General features: G+C 40.2%; 2 protein-coding genes across 3 annotated transcripts; one reads left to right on the top strand and one right to left on the bottom strand.

Moving 5' to 3' along the window:
- Positions 1–1026: 1026 nt before the first annotated feature.
- Positions 1027–6728, top strand: xrcc5 (X-ray repair complementing defective repair in Chinese hamster cells 5). 2 transcript variants are annotated; one of them, XM_072444400.1, is made up of 20 exons: positions 1027–1155; positions 1221–1404; positions 1603–1651; positions 1744–1866; positions 1957–2136; positions 2224–2338; positions 2531–2669; positions 3043–3155; positions 3299–3361; positions 3437–3574; positions 3649–3736; positions 3847–3977; positions 4535–4731; positions 4894–4984; positions 5119–5182; positions 5323–5432; positions 5666–5762; positions 5855–5922; positions 6010–6084; positions 6389–6728. In XM_072444400.1, the coding sequence occupies exons 1-20, from the start codon at positions 1060–1062 to the stop codon at positions 6401–6403; spliced, it is 2136 nt and encodes a 711-aa protein (XP_072300501.1). In that variant the 5' UTR covers positions 1027–1059; the 3' UTR covers positions 6404–6728. The 2 variants fall into 2 exon arrangements, with proteins under 2 accessions (XP_072300501.1, XP_072300500.1); XM_072444399.1 differs by having other exon boundaries at positions 5119–5188.
- A 126-nt stretch (positions 6729–6854) lies between these two features.
- Positions 6855–16074, bottom strand: LOC140359464 (collagen alpha-2(VI) chain-like). The gene is made up of 28 exons (XM_072444401.1): positions 15873–16074; positions 14712–14886; positions 13968–14575; positions 13768–13788; positions 13619–13684; positions 13489–13542; positions 13370–13414; positions 13266–13292; positions 13172–13198; positions 13043–13087; positions 12925–12978; positions 12553–12615; positions 12261–12323; positions 12137–12190; positions 11906–11941; positions 11767–11829; positions 11395–11457; positions 10521–10583; positions 10385–10447; positions 10273–10323; positions 10101–10199; positions 8977–9039; positions 8850–8885; positions 8731–8776; positions 8496–8648; positions 7963–8418; positions 7849–7887; positions 6855–7454 (listed from the first exon to the last, which is right to left on the bottom strand). The coding sequence occupies exons 2-28, from the start codon at positions 14863–14865 to the stop codon at positions 6862–6864; spliced, it is 3105 nt and encodes a 1034-aa protein (XP_072300502.1). The 5' UTR covers positions 14866–14886; positions 15873–16074; the 3' UTR covers positions 6855–6861.
- Positions 16075–16447: the final 373 nt, after the last annotated feature.

Here is a 16447-nt window from a genome sequence, read left to right as displayed (position 1 = left end):
GCCCAGAAAACAGTGGAGATGATCGTGGACTTCAGGAAAGTCACAGTCCTGCAGCCCCCCCTCACCATCTCAGACTCCTCTATCGACACTGTGGACTGAGACTTCCTCCGATTTCTCGGCATCATCATCACCCGGGACCTCAAGTGGGAGCCCACCATCAGCTCCCTCATCAAGAAGGGCCAGCAAAGGATGTACTTCCTGTGGCAGTTGAGGAAAGCAAAGCTGACAGCGGAGATGATGGTGCAGTTCTACACGGCCATCCTTGAGTCCAACTTCACCTCCTCCATCACCGTGTGGTACGCACGAGCCACAGCCAGGGACAAACAGAGACTACAGTGCATTGTGTGCTCTGCTGAGAAGGTGATCGGCCGCAACCTTCCATCTCTGCAGGACCTGTACGTTTCCAGGGTTCTGGGACGTGCAGGTCGGATCACAGCCGACCCATCTCACCCTGGACATGGACTATTTGAGCCACTCCCCTCAGGCAGGAGGCCACTCCCCTCAGGCAGGAGGCCACTCCCCTCAGGCAGGAGGCCACTCCCCTCAGGCAGGAGGCCACTCCTCTCAGGCAGGAGTCTCCTTTCCATCCGGACCAGAACCTCCCGTCACAAGAACAGTTTCTTTCCCTCTGCCGTTGGACTCATGAACACTGCCTAAGCACGTTGCACTCACCGAACTGTTCACTTCTTAATGATAAATCTTCACTTCACTAAATATTTTATTAATATACATATCATGCCTATTTCTTACCTTATTTTAACATACTTACTTATTTTTTATATATCTGGTAGCTATTAATTGTTCATTGTTTTGTATTTATTTTTCAATGTTTTGCTCTTTGTGTTGTATCGAATCACCAGGACAAGTTCCTATGTTTGTGAATAATTTTGTTCATTGGCAATGGCAATAAACCTTATTCTGATTCTGAGAAATGTGTTTTTATATGATTACTCTTAATTAACTGCTGATTAACTCGTCTGATTTCTGGGGTACAAAACTACCCCAGTGTATGTTTTGTTTCACTGTGGAAATGTCTTGCAGTCTGCACTGGTGTTATGCATGGATGTGGGCTTCTCCATGTCCAACTCTGCTCCTGGTGAAGAGCCTCCGTTTGAGCTTGCCAAAAAGGTTATGCAGAAGTTTGTCCAACGCCAGGCAAGTATTCATTATGTGGTTGGAGTAAAGCAATCTTGTTCTTCCATAACTTTTTGCCTTTGCAGGTGTTTGCTGAGACCAAGGACGAGCTGGCGTTGGTTCTGTTTGGGACAGATCGTACTAAAAATTCCCTACAGCAGGATGATCAGTACCAACACATCTCTGTGCATCGTCACCTCATGATGCCAGACTTCGACCTTCTGGAAGAAATTGCAAACCAAATCCAACCAGAGAACCAGCAGGCTGATTGTATCCTTTTAAACATGTATATGTTTATTGTATATTTTAAGTATGTCCGATATTCCCAGCATATTAAATTAAGGTTATAATAATGTTTTTAGAGTATTTATTTTGTCAATGCGTTTTCAACATAACTTTAAACTAACCCTAGTGCCACGTTCAATGACAAAATATAATTCTGTATGGTCCTTACCTGTTTTTATACAGGGCTAGATGCACTTGTTGTCTGTATGGATCTCCTTCAGACTGAAACAAAGTAAGAACTATGATCATCAGTTGATCAATATCAACAGCCCATCACTTCTTGCTCATACAGATGATATTTTTATTAATGTGATAAATGTTTAGAGGGAAGAAGTTTGAGCGGCTCATCATTGCCGTTTTGACTGACCTCTGCACTCCAGCCAGCTCTGATAACCTGGACATTATCATTGGAAACCTGAAAAAATCTGGAATTACCCTTCAGTTTTTGTAAGAAAACACTGTAGATATGCTAATATTCAAAACCAAATCTGATGATGTGTTGTAGTTTTTCCATTTTTATGTACATTTCCTTCCAAGTTTGCCGTTTCCTGTTGACGAAGAGGATGAGGAAAGTGACTCTGGGGACAGAGGGGCTCCTGGACACCCAGGGACGGGCAAAGGCTTGTCCCGTGAGCAGCAGCAGGGTCTGGACACGGTCAAACACATCATGCTGAGCCTGGATGAGGAGGACGGTCTTGAAGAAGTCTACAGCTTTAGGTTTAAATACAGCACTTTTTAATGGAGCATTTTAACAGTTCTTTTTTTTTTATAGAAATGTATTTTCATTTATATTTGTTTTGTCAGGAATGCACTGGAACAGCTTTATATGTTTAAGCGCATTGAGAGAAAACCCATGGCTTGGCCCTGTCAACTAACTATTGGTAGTTCACTCCCCATACGAATTGTTGGTTATAAAGCAGTAAGTTCTGCACAAATATTTTTGAAACCTAGATATTAATGTGCATGTTTTGGTAAAGATTTTACCCATTTCTCATTCTTACTGCTTTAAATAAAACTGTTTATTTAAATTACTATGGTACAAATCTACAAATATACTGGTTTGATTTAAAATGTTAAATTGCCCTTAAATGTTTCTACTCTCATGTTTCAGTCGACAGAAGAGAAACTGAAGAAAATGTGGTTTACTGTGGATGCCCAGTCAAATCAGAAAGATGATGTGAAGAAGGAGACTGTTTACTGTTTAGATGATGACAATGAAACAGAGGTACAAGCAGATGATACTATTCAAGGTAATTTATACTAATTTGTTATTTTCAATTTTGACAAATATATGTCAGCTGGAGTCATTTGGAGAAAATTAAGATTTGTTCTTACAACATTGAAGGAGCTAATCAAAATATACACACTGCACAAAAATCTTAAAATGGTTGGCTAGGTTTTGTACCAAAGAGCACTGATCTGAGATTTAAAGTCTGGATAACAAAAGGTAGAAAGGTCTTTCACCAGATTGTACTGGTACAGGAAATAGATTTTGATATGTTGAAATGTTCCTTTGGCTTGGAGAAATAGGACTTTTTTAGATATTTACAAATGAAGAATTGACAAACGTTTATTTTTTTTCAACAAATAAATACTAAATCTGTTTTAATAACTTGTATACAGGTTTCCGTTATGGCAGTGACATTGTTCCTTTCTCCAAAGTGGATCAAGACCAAATGAAATATAGGCATGATGGGAAATGCTTTGCTGTTCTTGGCTTCACCAAACAAAACTTGGTATTAAAATATTCTGTCTGTTGTCATTGAGTAACAAATATTCTCAAACACTTTGTAAGAACTGACTTAGAAATAATCTTTTACTGATGATTATCTCATGAGAATGAAACCTACAAATGAGAAAATGTTCCTCCTTTCCTTAGGTTCAGCGTCATCAGTTTATGGGAAATCAGGTTCTCAAGATATTTGCCCCCAAAGATGATGAAGTAGGAATATTGGTAAATGTGTGTGTCCACTTTGCCGATACTTATATTATTTTCTCTCTGTCTGTCTGTGTGTAGCATGCAGCAGTTGCTCTGTCAGCTCTCATCCGGGCACTGGACCAGCTTAATATGGCTGCCATTGTGAGGTATGCCTATAACAAAAGCAGTAATCCACAAGTTGGTGCCGCTTTCCCATGTATTAAACAGGACTACGAGGTGAGGATTATTAAGGTTATTTGTGTAAACTACCATACCCTTCAAGACAACTTTTTAACTTTTATCTTCTTTAGTGTCTACTTTATATTCAGCTGCCTTTTACTGAGGACCTCAGACAGTTTGCGTTCCCTTCTCTAGAAAACAAGAAGCTCACCCCCTCAGGTAAAGCTCTTTGGTATTCTTCAGTTGAAGAACTACATTACATTACAAGGTGATGTGCGTGCATGTTTAATTGTTTCCTTGTTTCCTTATGCCTGATATCTTTACTTCAGAAACCCAGCTGTCTGCCATGGATTCTCTCATTGACTCTATGATGCTGGTTGAAGAGGATGAAAATGGGGAGCCTAAAGACATGCTCAAGGTCCACCACATTCCAAACCCTGCATTCCAGAGGCACTTCCAGGTACTGCAGTTGAAACATGTGCTCTTGTATGTTACTAAAATAATAATGCCACCATTAATTGTGCTAATGGCTCTCTTTATTTCTATTTAGTTATGAATGGTTGTGCAACATTCAAGTGGTATCATAACTTTAAGAGTTTTTGAATACAAATATCACACAAATATCCAGTTATTTCAGTTTGCAAGGAAAAACGGGTTTATTTTTAGAGCATAATTAGTACATTAAGTTATTTCAAGTCCTTTAAAGAATAAAACAAAAAAATAAATCCTTTAACATGCAACAAAATTGAACCATTTTGAGCCTGAATTTAAACATTCTCAGATTAGAAGCCTGTTTCTTGTCATTTTGTTATGTTACATCCAGGATCAAGGAATACATTCATTATTTGCCTCAAAAACCAAAAGTATAGATGCAAAGAATACTTTGTTAAGCTAAACTTTTATAATCAGTCTTAAAATACTCCTTTATTGCTGCCCAATGTTCTGCTCATAAATAAAGTAGTACTAAACATAAGTCTAGTCAGTCACACTTTATTCAAAACCTTGTCCTCCTCAAAGTGTCTGCACCATCGAGCTGTCAGCCCTGGGACCCCTCTGCCCCCCATGGAAGCGTGGCTAAAGGCGGCTTTGGAGCGACCTGAGGTGATAAACCAACGCTGCCAGGCTCCTCTTAATGAGCTCAAGAAGAAGTTTCCATTGACTGAAGTGGAAAAGAAGAAAACCAAAAAGACAAGTGCGCAGATTTTTGGCAAAGAGTAAGTCTTAACCGTTGTATTTGTGTATTGTGTCACCTTTTGAGAAATTTAGAAAACAAAATGTAGCAAACCATTTACTTAAAATGCCCCCAACTACAGTAATGCCATGGCTGTGGTTATTAATCAGAATTTAATTCAATGGGTCATTAAAAACTCCTGCAGATCTGAGGAGACTGATGCCAAAAAGGCCAAAAGAGATGAAGACGATGAGGAATATAACCTGGCTGACATTGCTGAAGGCTCTGTGACCTCGGTGAGTAGCAGGGCAGCTGTTAGATGTAACACTCATTGAGGTGACGGCGCTAATATCAAGTACTATTGTCTGAAACAAAAGTGCTTTACCATTTATAGTGTATTTAAGTGTCCTGTCTCCCTGGGGCTCTGTAGGTGGGAAGTGTGGATCCAGCACGAGACTTCTGCACACTTATCAGACAGAAAACACTTCCATTTGGTGATGGTGAGCTGCAAATTTACCTTGTTTTTGTGTATAACTTTCCTCTTGTTACGTTCTCTGTCATGACTGGTCTTAAGTCTTAGTAATTGTGCTTATCCATTTTTGTTTGGTTGTGATGACCCTTGTGTCCTTCCCAGTCTGTCAGCAGTTGACTCACAGGATAGAGCAGTTGCTTAGCAACAAGAATACTCACTACTACATGAAAAGCATCACCTGTATCCAGGCTTTCAGGGAACAGTCTGTTAAGGTGAGTAAACAGTCACCAGTTCTGTTGGTTACTGAATCAAAATTAGTGCTTACTTGGTGTGGGAGTTTGGACTATTTGAAATATTATAGTGCATAGTTTTAGTATTGCTTGGGAAATAATGAATCGACATTACAAAGATCATTACATTACATTACATTGGTTGTGTTTATCCCAACTTGGAATGCAGCCCAGTGTTGTGGGATTATAACAGGTTTTAATCTGACTTTTTCCAGCTGGGGAATGCTGAACTGTATAATAGTTATCTTCTGTCCTTGAAAAGAAGCATCCCAAACCGAGGGTTGGAAGTGTTTTGGGACCTGTTGGTTCAAGGTATTATACACCTGTATTTTATTGTGTTCATTGTTCAACAAAATCATGTGAATTTTTAACAGAAGGGAAAATGTTTCCCTCATTTCCCACAGACAGAGTCACTCTGATCAGCAGAGATGAGGTGGAAGGAAGTACAATTTCGAAACAAGAATCTAACCAGGTGGTTATGAAACAGAAAACTATACATTCCTAAAATGTTTTTGTTCAGACTTAAAGCGAGGTTTAATCATTATATCGATGTTTTCAGTTCCTGGTTGCTGAAGAGAAGGAGGAGGAAATGGCTTCACCAACTGCTGAAGACACCGGAGACATGGATGACTTGGTGGGTTTTCTTTGGTTCTTTAACATTTTATTTTGTGAGAAAGTAATTGTACATATGAAATCGATGAGCCATTGTAATTTATTCGTGACAAGTCCTAGTCAAGGAAGTCAAACTTAGATGGTTAAAATCCTCGGTCTAAAATGTGTTTTCTATATGATGGCACTCATTGCCTTTGTTTTGAACATTCTCAGTAAACATGGTCAGAGCCTGTATAAAGGCTGCTCTGTATGTTTACTTCTGTGTGCATAAATGACGTGTCTGGAGACATGAGCTGTAAACCTAATGCTATCCCCTTCCTGTGCAGCTGGACATGATGTGAACCAATGGGAGGAAGTACAGTGAACAGGAAAGAAAATCAAGAATCTGATATTTGAACCTTGCCAGATCAACTCCTTCATCTGTCCATTGTTCTGACTCCTACTCAGAGACCAGAGCCTGAGATTCTGTGGAGAACAGTTGTAATGCCCTGTAAAGAACTCTGGTCAAAAGCAGTAAACTGAACACAATCACAGCTGCAATGTACAGTACTAACTATTGTAGTTTTAACAGTTCATGTATAAAGCATTTAGAATGTTTGAACGTCAAGGCACAACTGTATCAGACACCTTTTGTATTCTGATTAAAGATTTATGGTTTACAAACTATTACAGTTGTTATGCTATTTCAGTGATGTTTCTTTTAAATGTTTAAATGTAATTATCATTCAGTGTATTAGCATAATGATAACATTGGTTTGCGACAATAACACTAGTAATTCTTTTGCTTTTGGCTTTTTCTCTAACAAACCCATCTGATGAATTTGTTGAACAAAGATGACTGGGTGAGACTTGAAAACTCTTGTCCTTGAAAGATGGCATCTTGATCGCCCATAACCAGCTTCTGTAAGACCACCTGGTCGACGTCACTTCCTGTTGCAATCACCGTGGTGACTGCATGTGCCCTGCGCATGGCACTAACGGCCTCCTCCAAATTTTCACTGGCTGTTACTCCATCAGTGATGAAAACAAATGAGAGTTCTGCGTAGCGCCTCGCCTCTCCCTGACTGAGTATATTGTCAATGGTGAATAAGATGGCTGAGCCTATGTCAGAGGAAGAGTCCAGATAACGTAAACCTCCCAGGCCAGTCAAGATCTGGGTAGGGTCATGAGTGAGAGGAAAAGCAATTATGTGCTCATTCTCTTTGCCAAACTCCACTAGAGCCAAACGTACTCTCATACGGTCAGTTTTACTCTGCGCAAGGCTAAGACTGTCAGCAACACTTCGCACAAGTTCACCCACATGACGAAAGTTTTCATCCCCCAGCCTTTCTGACCCATCCAAAAGAAAGACCAAATCTACAGGCCGGTCCACACACGGGGCCACGTCAGGCTCTGAAACCAAAACAGAACAAATGAACATGGACATCTCTGATACCTGTATTCTAGGACTGAAACAACTACGGTAATTTAATTTATAGCTCCCATCTAATGAAATACCGTAATTTAAAGTTTTTTAAAGTTTAGTCTGTAGGCATACTCAAACTTTGATATCTTTGTCAAATCTCAATCAGTGGCTTTTCTCATTCTAATTAATCTTTCATAATTGTCATATTGATTAGCAGTTGTTAATTGCAGCCCTGCTTGTAATAAACAACAATAATGTCAGTAGGTTCCTCAAACTACTTTGGATTGAGAAAGACTTGTACTGTTTAGTTGTTGGGCTTTATAAAAAACAATAGTAGCTTATGTGCAATATGTATCGTTAACTGAAGACAAATGTACTTGCCTTGTTTACAGGGGAGGTCTGGACACACAGTAAAAGGTTCTGTACAGAAAATAATATGGGTATTTAGAAGTATACACTTGTATTAAAGGACTTGCAGAGTTAGATTTGACCTACCTGGACAAATCCAAGTCTCTACTTTGTCAATGAAGTCCTCAGCCATGAGATCTGCATAACGCCTCATCTCAGTTACACGCTTCTTGTTATTGCACGCGATGGACAAGAGTGTTTCAGTTTGCTGCATCTTGCCGAACATATCTCCAACCCCAATTGCGTTCACTTCCACTTGAACATCGCTGCAAATGTAGTTCAACAGGTTGTCATCATCTCGAGGATCGAATCTTCCATCTGTGATTACCACCATGGACACTTTGGAGCGTTTTCTCTTGCTGCTGCGAATCAGAGTGTCATAGGCAAATTTCAGAGCCGAGGGGGTGAATGTCCCTCCAGCGATCCATTCCAACTTCTTCACTGCCATTTTGAAAGCTGATATGGAGTTTATGTTTGGGTCGTCGAGGCGGATGGCTTCAAAGGTGCCATTGTGACTATATTGTACAACTCCAACTCTTGTACCTACAACAGTCAAACATACTCTTTCAAAATGGAAAGAGATGATCCACTCCACGTAGCATGTACTGAAAACTTCCTACCCGTTGTTGATGTGGGGTCACTGGCCATAGATCCCAGTCTGTTCATGGTGTTGATTACAAAGTTCTTTTCTAGAGTGAAGTTTGTCAGCCCAACACTCTCTGAGCTGTCAATGACAAACACTATGTCCAGGGCTCCACAATGTTTTTCACAATCTGACAATTGACAAGGAAATCCTCTTAAAACACCAGATATTCCAGGTATCAGTATGCATTGTAATACAAGATAAAAACATACCACAACAGCCACACGTCTCTCTGATGTATGTCATAACGTCGCATTCCTGTAGTCCCGATATATCTTTACTATTTACTTACAAACAGAGCAGAACTAATAAGAATGTTTAAAGTACTTACAGTCAGTCCAGGATCCCCCATTGGTCCCGGGTCTCCCTGAAAACACCACATGAAAAGTGTATTCAAATGGCATTCAAAGTATAGGAAAACAATGTGTCTGGTCCTTGGTTGAGTTGCTGCTGCTTACATCAGGACCTGACGCCCCTCTGGGTCCTCGCTCCCCTGGATGACCTAGTTCACCAGGTTGACCCTAAAACATTGAAGAAACACTCACTTAGTAAATAATTACCATACTCTGACAGTTTACATAATGTCCTCCCTTCTTCTCCCTTATTTCATGCTACACTGTCTTGTCTAATAAAGCCTACAGGCCAAAAAATAGCATTCATTTCGATGAAAGTCGGTGTATACCTCTTTTTTCTTTTTCCTTTTTCAAAATAATTACCGGTATTTGTGTTGTGCATTTTCTGAAATTTGAAAATGCATAACACAAAAACACATAAAATGGAACAGGATCAAGGTTCCCCAAGTCCAAAGTAAATGTCCCATTTAGTCCAGAGTCTGTCAAATGTCGGTCCAGTCCTTGATCGTGGGCCCAGTTTGTCTCATCCTTTTGTTTAATGGTCTTTTTCCCCAGCTGCCGGGAGTACATTCCAAAGGCCCAAATAGATAGTTCTGAAATCAAGTGGGATGATGATGTCAAAACAGTTTGTTGCCCTTTATTAATCTCTGTCCAATATATCTGAGCAGGACAGTCCCAAAACACATGGTTTGCCTCCTGCCTCAGTTTATCCAACAGATAGAATTACCCTGTGAATAATGTACACTTTGACAGGGACACATTTTCCAACTAAACTCCCTCCAAACATGTGATTTTGCGGTTCTCCACTTTCCCACTCTTTCCCATTTATTTTTAATTAAGACAAGTTTGTTATCTTAAGTTCGGGAGCAAGACCACACCCCTTTTAAGCCCCCTCCTACAGCCACACTATTCAAGCATCCAGGTCACACACATCAGCGTTTGTGATTTCATGCCCCTCCTTTCTAATTATTCTAATATTCTAATTTATGTCCTAGATGGGGGAATTGAGGCATGGGAGCCTTCAGCGCTCATGGCCAGAAGCTCCAAAACTGTATCCATTTTCTGTACATTTGTGTTGTTCATGTTTCTCGTAGCTGGGGTCGTGGTCCTTGCTAGTGTAATGTAATTGTATCCCTCATTCTTACAGAAGCACTGAGCAGTATACAGATTATATGAATTACATAAGAACAGTATACCAATTATATGCAATATTGTTAAATTGATCTTACAGACTCTCCTGGCAGTCCTTTTGTTCCAGCCTCTCCTTTGGCACCACATTGACCTCTACCACCTCTGGAGCCTCTTCTGCCTCGATCACCCTTCTCTCCCTGAAAAATCAATACAGATTTATCTGAGCTTATATTGAAAACTCATTATTAAATGAGAAAATGGAAATCATACTGTTGGTCCCCTTGATCCAGAAAAGCTGAATCCTTGCCGTCCTTTATCGCCCTTTTAAAGAAAACACATCTAGTAGTACTCTTTTTTTAAATAATGTTATAAGCTCACATACTATTGGTCCATGGGGTCCTGGTTCTCCCCTTGGTCCTGGTTCTCCAGGATCACCCACTTTGCCCTGCAGATGACATTTAGCCATCAGCTGTTGTTTACATTTAGATAGTGTAAGTTTTAATGGTTAAAGAACCCACATTTAATCCTGCACCCCCTCGTTCTCCAGGAGGACCTCGTGGACCAGGAAGCCCTATGTCACCCTAAGGAAAATACAGTTAGAAAGAAAAGTTATTAAAACCGCACTGGTAACATATGTGTTTGATTTGATTAATTTTAAAATGTATTTCATTGCACAGAACATGCAACTCACACATTTGTAGGTTTTTATCAATTGTATATTACACTTTTTCTTAAAGGTAGTATGGACGATTTTTTTCAGCGAATTTTTTATCATATTTCCTCGTGGCGTGGACTGCCGATTAGTCCTGCCACGTATCAATCATAAAAGCACCTATCGCTCACCTGCAGCCGCGTGCAGTTCATCCCCACGTTTCCGTGTGTCTAAGCGCATGGATCTATCATAATATAGTTCCCTCAGTGTACGGGGCAAAATGAAGACGGAGAAAGACAGTTCGAGCTGACTCAGAAGTGGATAGAAATCTACGGGAGACGAGCGATGCGATGCGATCCGTTGCGCTAATAAACAAACGCACGTGTGTGTTGTATCAGTCCGCACGGGGGAGTGGCATGCGCACTTCCACCTGCGTTCTCAAATCGCCGAAAAATCGTCCATACCGCCTTTAATTGAAGAGTAATGGCATGCAAATGTTCTCTAGAAATTACAAATATTTTAAAATATCTGTGTTAAAATTGGGATATTTTGGGAAATGTTATAGGCCTACAGTGCATTAATGTCAGTCTTTATGATGAATAAGAAAATTCCCAGATATTTCTTCTCTCTAAGACCTAAATCAAGGAAATCATGGGCGTTTCTGGAGAAATTGAGGATGAGGTGAAGCTGCTGGCTGATGCACAGGCTGCTGACTCATACTAAAGTAAGAGAGTGTATACCTTTGCCCCCTTCAGCCCACTCTCGCCAGGTTGACCGGTGCTTCCAGGAGGTCCTTGATCACCCTAAAAATAAATGGACGTGTCAAGTTTGAACCACCTCATTAATCAACCCGTGGAGGTAACCAAAAAGTAGTGACGTTTCCGCTCAGTGTGTGAAGAATTGTCCTGGGACTCTCATTACAAAGTCTATTAGCTTGAAAATAGGCCAAATTACAGCAGACAGGAAGTGTTTGGAGCTGAAGCATTCCCCTGGGAGTTTTGAAATTCACATTATCGTACTCCCACACAATTCCTTTTTTCAACAACAGGCTTATCTATGACTAACCACAGTCTGCAGTCTTATGTATGGTGTAAAACAAGTTCATTTTGTACCTTTTCTCCATTTGGTCCGTCCTGTCCTGGTCTGCCCTTTGGACCAGGATCTCCTCTTCTCCCCTGTTAGGCATTATGAGCAAATCAATATTACTCATTATTTGGAACTGGAAAACCCATTAGAATTAGCAAATAATACCGATTCTCCTGGTCGACCGGGAAGTCCATTAAGCCCCTGGGAAAAGGGGCATTTGCATTTCAGGCAATAGACTGGATGATATTTAAAATTAAATGATGCACATTTTAACAGAAATTATGAGATAATTGTTGTTGTGAGTGTTATCGGCTTTCACAGTCCTCAGAGTGCTATAATGTGAATCTGGAGTGGCAACATTAAGAATATTGCAGCAAAAGTTAGTCCTGTGAATACCTTTTTGCCCTTCAGTCCTTGCTCCCCTGGGCTGCCAGGACTTCCTCTTTCACCCTGCAATAGTGATACAGGTTGGTTATTTGTAGACTTATGGCTTTATTTATGTATTTTAATTAAAACTAACCTTTTCTCCAGTTTCACCAGTTAGGCCTGGAGGACCTGACTTTCCCAGATGTCCAGTTTCACCCTAAAGCGTGTTTGAATATTTAAAAAGAATCTGGGTGAGAATTCAAGTTAGATCTAAGACACAACTAATATTAAATAGGTGGCTCTTCAAACCCGATAGAGACTCTTGTAAGTAAATGTATCATAGGGAAAAAATATTCTAATAGCTCAAACATCTTCAACAGGTTCTGTTCATGTTACATTGACACTGCATTATTTTACAGATAGAAACAGGCAGTTTGGATACAGACCTTGTCACCATTGTCTCCTGGTTGTCCTGAGTCACCCACATCTCCTGAAAAACCATCTGGTCCCTTCAAACAGCAAAACCACAGTCTTTCAGCACACACAACACGTTATTTTATATTTAATGTAGTTGTGAGTAATCTACTTCTTAAATCGAGATTGCATTGTCACACCATATGGAATTTTCAGTCAGCTAATAACCAATGGAGATTTTGAAGATAGTAACTACTAACTAAATTAGATTCAAATTGTGTGATAACATTTTTATAACTGACCCAGCAGTTAATGGGGTTGTTCCATTTTTGCTCTTGTTTAATTTTCATACCACTTTGGTTAATGCATTATCTTTTTCTAAAAAAGACAGAAACCACACTCACCTTGTCTCCTGGATCCCCTTTACAGCCTGGAGCTCCGATACGGCCAAGTTTACCCTGTCAACACAACAATATTGTTTATCCACACATCAACTACATGTCGCCTCAAACACGTAACTACCTTTTGTCCATCTGTCCCATTTCTGCCCTGAAGTCCCCCTGTTCCCTGAAGAATGGCAGATGTCAGAATGTCAGAACAGTAACATCTTGTTTGTATTTTAAAAAACATAAAAAAATTAAAGTAGCCTACCTTTTTCCCTAATGTTCCAATGTCCCCCTGGCAATAAAAAGATGACGTCAAAAGTAACCTTTAACAGATTTACAAAGAACTGTGCGATTCTTACTTTGTCGCCTTTATGACCCGTTCCTCCCTATGCAAACGAGAAACCACGGACATTAAAACACAAAAACAAAAGTGACAGTTTTATGATCAAGGCTTAGGTCAAACCTTGGGTCCGGGTCGTCCTATGGGACCCTCAATGCCGGTATCTCCCTGTAAAACACTCAATGATCAGCACTATCAGCACTGTCATAAATGTCTATTCATGTATAATTTGTTTTTTATACCTGTTGGCCTTTTTCACCTTTTGTTCCAACAAAACCCCGCCCTCCTTTAGTCCCCTGCGAAATCCACAAAAAACTTTACTAAGAAATGATGGTCAGCAAAATGAACTGAATCTAAATGAACATACTGCACCTTTAGGCCTCTGGAACCTTTTTGACCTGGTAGTCCAGGAGTCTCATAACACGGAGTTTTATAACACTAAAAGAACAAACAAAAAACAAAAAATATCAATCAAATTTTTTTTTCTGAATATATACAGAATTTTCATCTATAGTTCTTACCTGTAAATATGCTTGATATTTCTGTAAAGAAAGAGGGTAAACCGATACATGTATCATTAATATTTTAAACTTCCTCTATACTTACCAACATATGTTTTCTTCATGTTTCAATATTATTTAAAAGATTTCACTAAAGTAGAAAGCTCAATATCTACATCACATCAGGAACTAAACCAGGACTAGTATATGTTTCTCATCACCATCGTTTTTATAATCCGATCCATGGTCTCCGTCATGATTTTGGTCCGTCCGTCAACAACATCCACCGCTATGAAGTCATCTCTGAAGACGTCGGTGGGCGAGCTGGCGATCTCCCTCATCCCTACTTCATCGATAAGCCTGGTCGCTGCCACGGCAAAGATCTGGATGCCCTCCTCCCGGGCTTTGTCGGCCATGACCTTGATGCCCCCACAGGGATTCCCAGTCACGTGGCCATCGCTGATCACCACGGAGAAGCGCACAGCCTTTGTATCCGGGTATTGGTGGGTCATCTGGTATGTCATGTTTTTGAGGGCACAGTCCGTGTACGTGCCTTTGCCCAGGTAGTTGATGCTGTCCAGGCTCCTGATGAAATTGGTCTTGGTGGTGAAGGCGCTGAAGATTTCCTGAGTTTGAGAGTAGTGCAAGCCGCCGATAGACCAACTAATCCTGATTTGATCCTTGTAGTTTTCGTCCTCCAGCCTTTGTGCAAACATCTTGCTGAATTCTCTGATGCTTTGGAACAGCTGTCCTGGGGGAGACGCTTGCAATGCAATGGTTTCTGAAGTGTCAATGGTGAAGTACAGCCTGATGGGACAGTCAATCACTTCTGTGGAATAAGTATTGACAGCATTGACATTTTTTTTTTTTTGACAGCATTTTTTTTTAGCCTAAAATGACATGGTTTAAGATAAATTCAATAAAATATTTAACAGCGAAAAAGTAAGAATTCATTGCTCACTCACTCATACAACCTTCAGGGCTTGGGGTCGGAGTTGGTGGTGGTGGGGAGACTAATGGATCGTCGCCTCGTCCTGGAACGGGCCTGGGACCTCGAGGAACCAGCTGTGATGCTGCAGCCTGGAGCAGACATACAAGGGCCAAGCCATTGAGGGCCATACTGACTCCAGCAGGCCTCCTCTGAAACAGGGAACCGTTTATGAGTACTTTGGTTTGACTCCATAGTAAATGCAGGAGGAAATAGTTATCTGACAAGTGAGTCTTTACAGAAGGCGCCTTCACTGAAGCTACGAATGTTTATGGTTTTTTAACATGATGTCATGGATGTCTTCAGGATTAAGTGCCAAAATAACTGTTAAAGAAATAAATACAATTCTATGTTTATTTGCCCTTGCAATTTCTCCAAACATGCTTACATGGGCTTTGGGATTTGGAGTTCTCTCTCTAAAAACTCAACTTGGTTTAGGGTTTTACTATTTTTATCTTTTAGTTTGCATATGTGTTTATGATTGGTGAATAACAGTTTAATTTAAAGTCTATGCATTAAATTGTTTTTCATGTGAAATACAAGTTTATTTTCCCTGTATACATTTCTCATTTAATTCCCAGTCCACTTTTTCCCCGAAAAAGTTCCCCCCCAAAATTCTCAGCAACACTATTTTCAAAGACGTTGCCATAGAAGTAGAAACAGCTCTTATTTACCATAATTTTGAAACACATGAATCAAAATGTGCCAACATATTACAACCTTGAAAACCTGCACATACGAAAAGTCTAGATTTCTTTGCAAAGATGTTTTCTAGGCTACTTAATTCTCACTTTTGCAATTAATGTATCATCAGTGATAAAGTGGGACACTCTCTTAATAAGCGGGACATGGGACAAGGGCCTAAATGGCTGCGCAGGACCTGAAAGAGGACAGGCGGTCCATGGGTTTCAGCATCACCTTTATACGAGATATTTAGAAAACTTTTGTCCCTTCAAAATATATATTGTTTTGTTTGCTTAATTTTCATCCCTCAAAAACCAATGGAGAGATAACATATTAAAACGCGCGAATAAATAAGTCGTGGAGCACGGAAAAGCCAGTTGTGAGCGCTTCTCAAGTTTAAACTTTTACATCTTTTCAGTTTTCGATATTTTAGAGTAAAAAGTTGACTACTCACCAATATAATAGCCTCCAAAACCAAGCTGCGACTTTAATCTCCCCGGATTTTCAAGGAATTTGCAGGAAGTGTAAACTGAAGATAGTCATCTGAGTCGGGACGGTCCCACATCAGCGCGCTCAGCCCGGGTCAAGTGTGCGCTCAGAGACGCTCGCACTCACGCATGCGCAAACAGACACCACTTTTTTTGTTAGTTCTTTCTTCTTTGCAACAGCTGGACGCAGAAAGCCGTAGTAGTCTCTAAAAGTAAATATGTAATGTGGAATGAGCTATGGGCAAACACTACAAGCTACAATAATCTATTCATCTCGATCTGGTGCAGACTCGGGGCGGGTCGGTCCTCAGACTCTGCACGGCCTTAAATGGAGAGGACGGACCGAAGACTATGGGACAGACACAGAACACTCACACACTGTTTATGTTTCGACTGGATACAACATCAACTATGTCATGTAGGAATGCTGTTTAGTGCCTCTACAATCTATCTGTAAACTTGTAAATGTTAATAACAACATTTCACAAATAACAAAATAAACGCGCCATCATATTTTACGATCATTTATTCCAGACAAAAC

Source organism: Eucyclogobius newberryi, unplaced genomic scaffold, assembly GCF_026437365.1.
Source record: "Eucyclogobius newberryi isolate DKJ021-1_F unplaced genomic scaffold, fEucNew1.0.hap1 SCAF_14, whole genome shotgun sequence".
NCBI classification, from domain to species: domain Eukaryota; kingdom Metazoa; phylum Chordata; class Actinopteri; order Gobiiformes; family Gobiidae; genus Eucyclogobius; species Eucyclogobius newberryi.
This window is presented reverse-complemented; position numbering and strand designations above follow the sequence as displayed.

Coding starts and splice junctions, on each gene's coding strand:
- LOC140359464 (XM_072444401.1), bottom strand. CDS start 14,865: ATGGCCCTCAATGGCTTGGCCCTTGTATGTCTGCTCCAGGCTGCAGCA. Junction 13,543..13,618: donor AAGGTTCCAGAGGCCTAAAG/GTGCAGTATGTT, acceptor TGGATTTCGCAG/GGGACTAAAGGAGGGCGGGG. Junction 13,293..13,369: donor TAGGACGACCCGGACCCAAG/GTTTGACCTAAG, acceptor TCGTTTGCATAG/GGAGGAACGGGTCATAAAGG.
- xrcc5 (XM_072444399.1), top strand. CDS start 1,060: ATGGATGTGGGCTTCTCCATGTCCAACTCTGCTCCTGGTGAAGAGCCT. Junction 3,156..3,298: donor GCTTCACCAAACAAAACTTG/GTATTAAAATAT, acceptor TCCTTTCCTTAG/GTTCAGCGTCATCAGTTTAT. Junction 5,189..5,322: donor AACACTTCCATTTGGTGATG/GTGAGCTGCAAA, acceptor TGTCCTTCCCAG/TCTGTCAGCAGTTGACTCAC.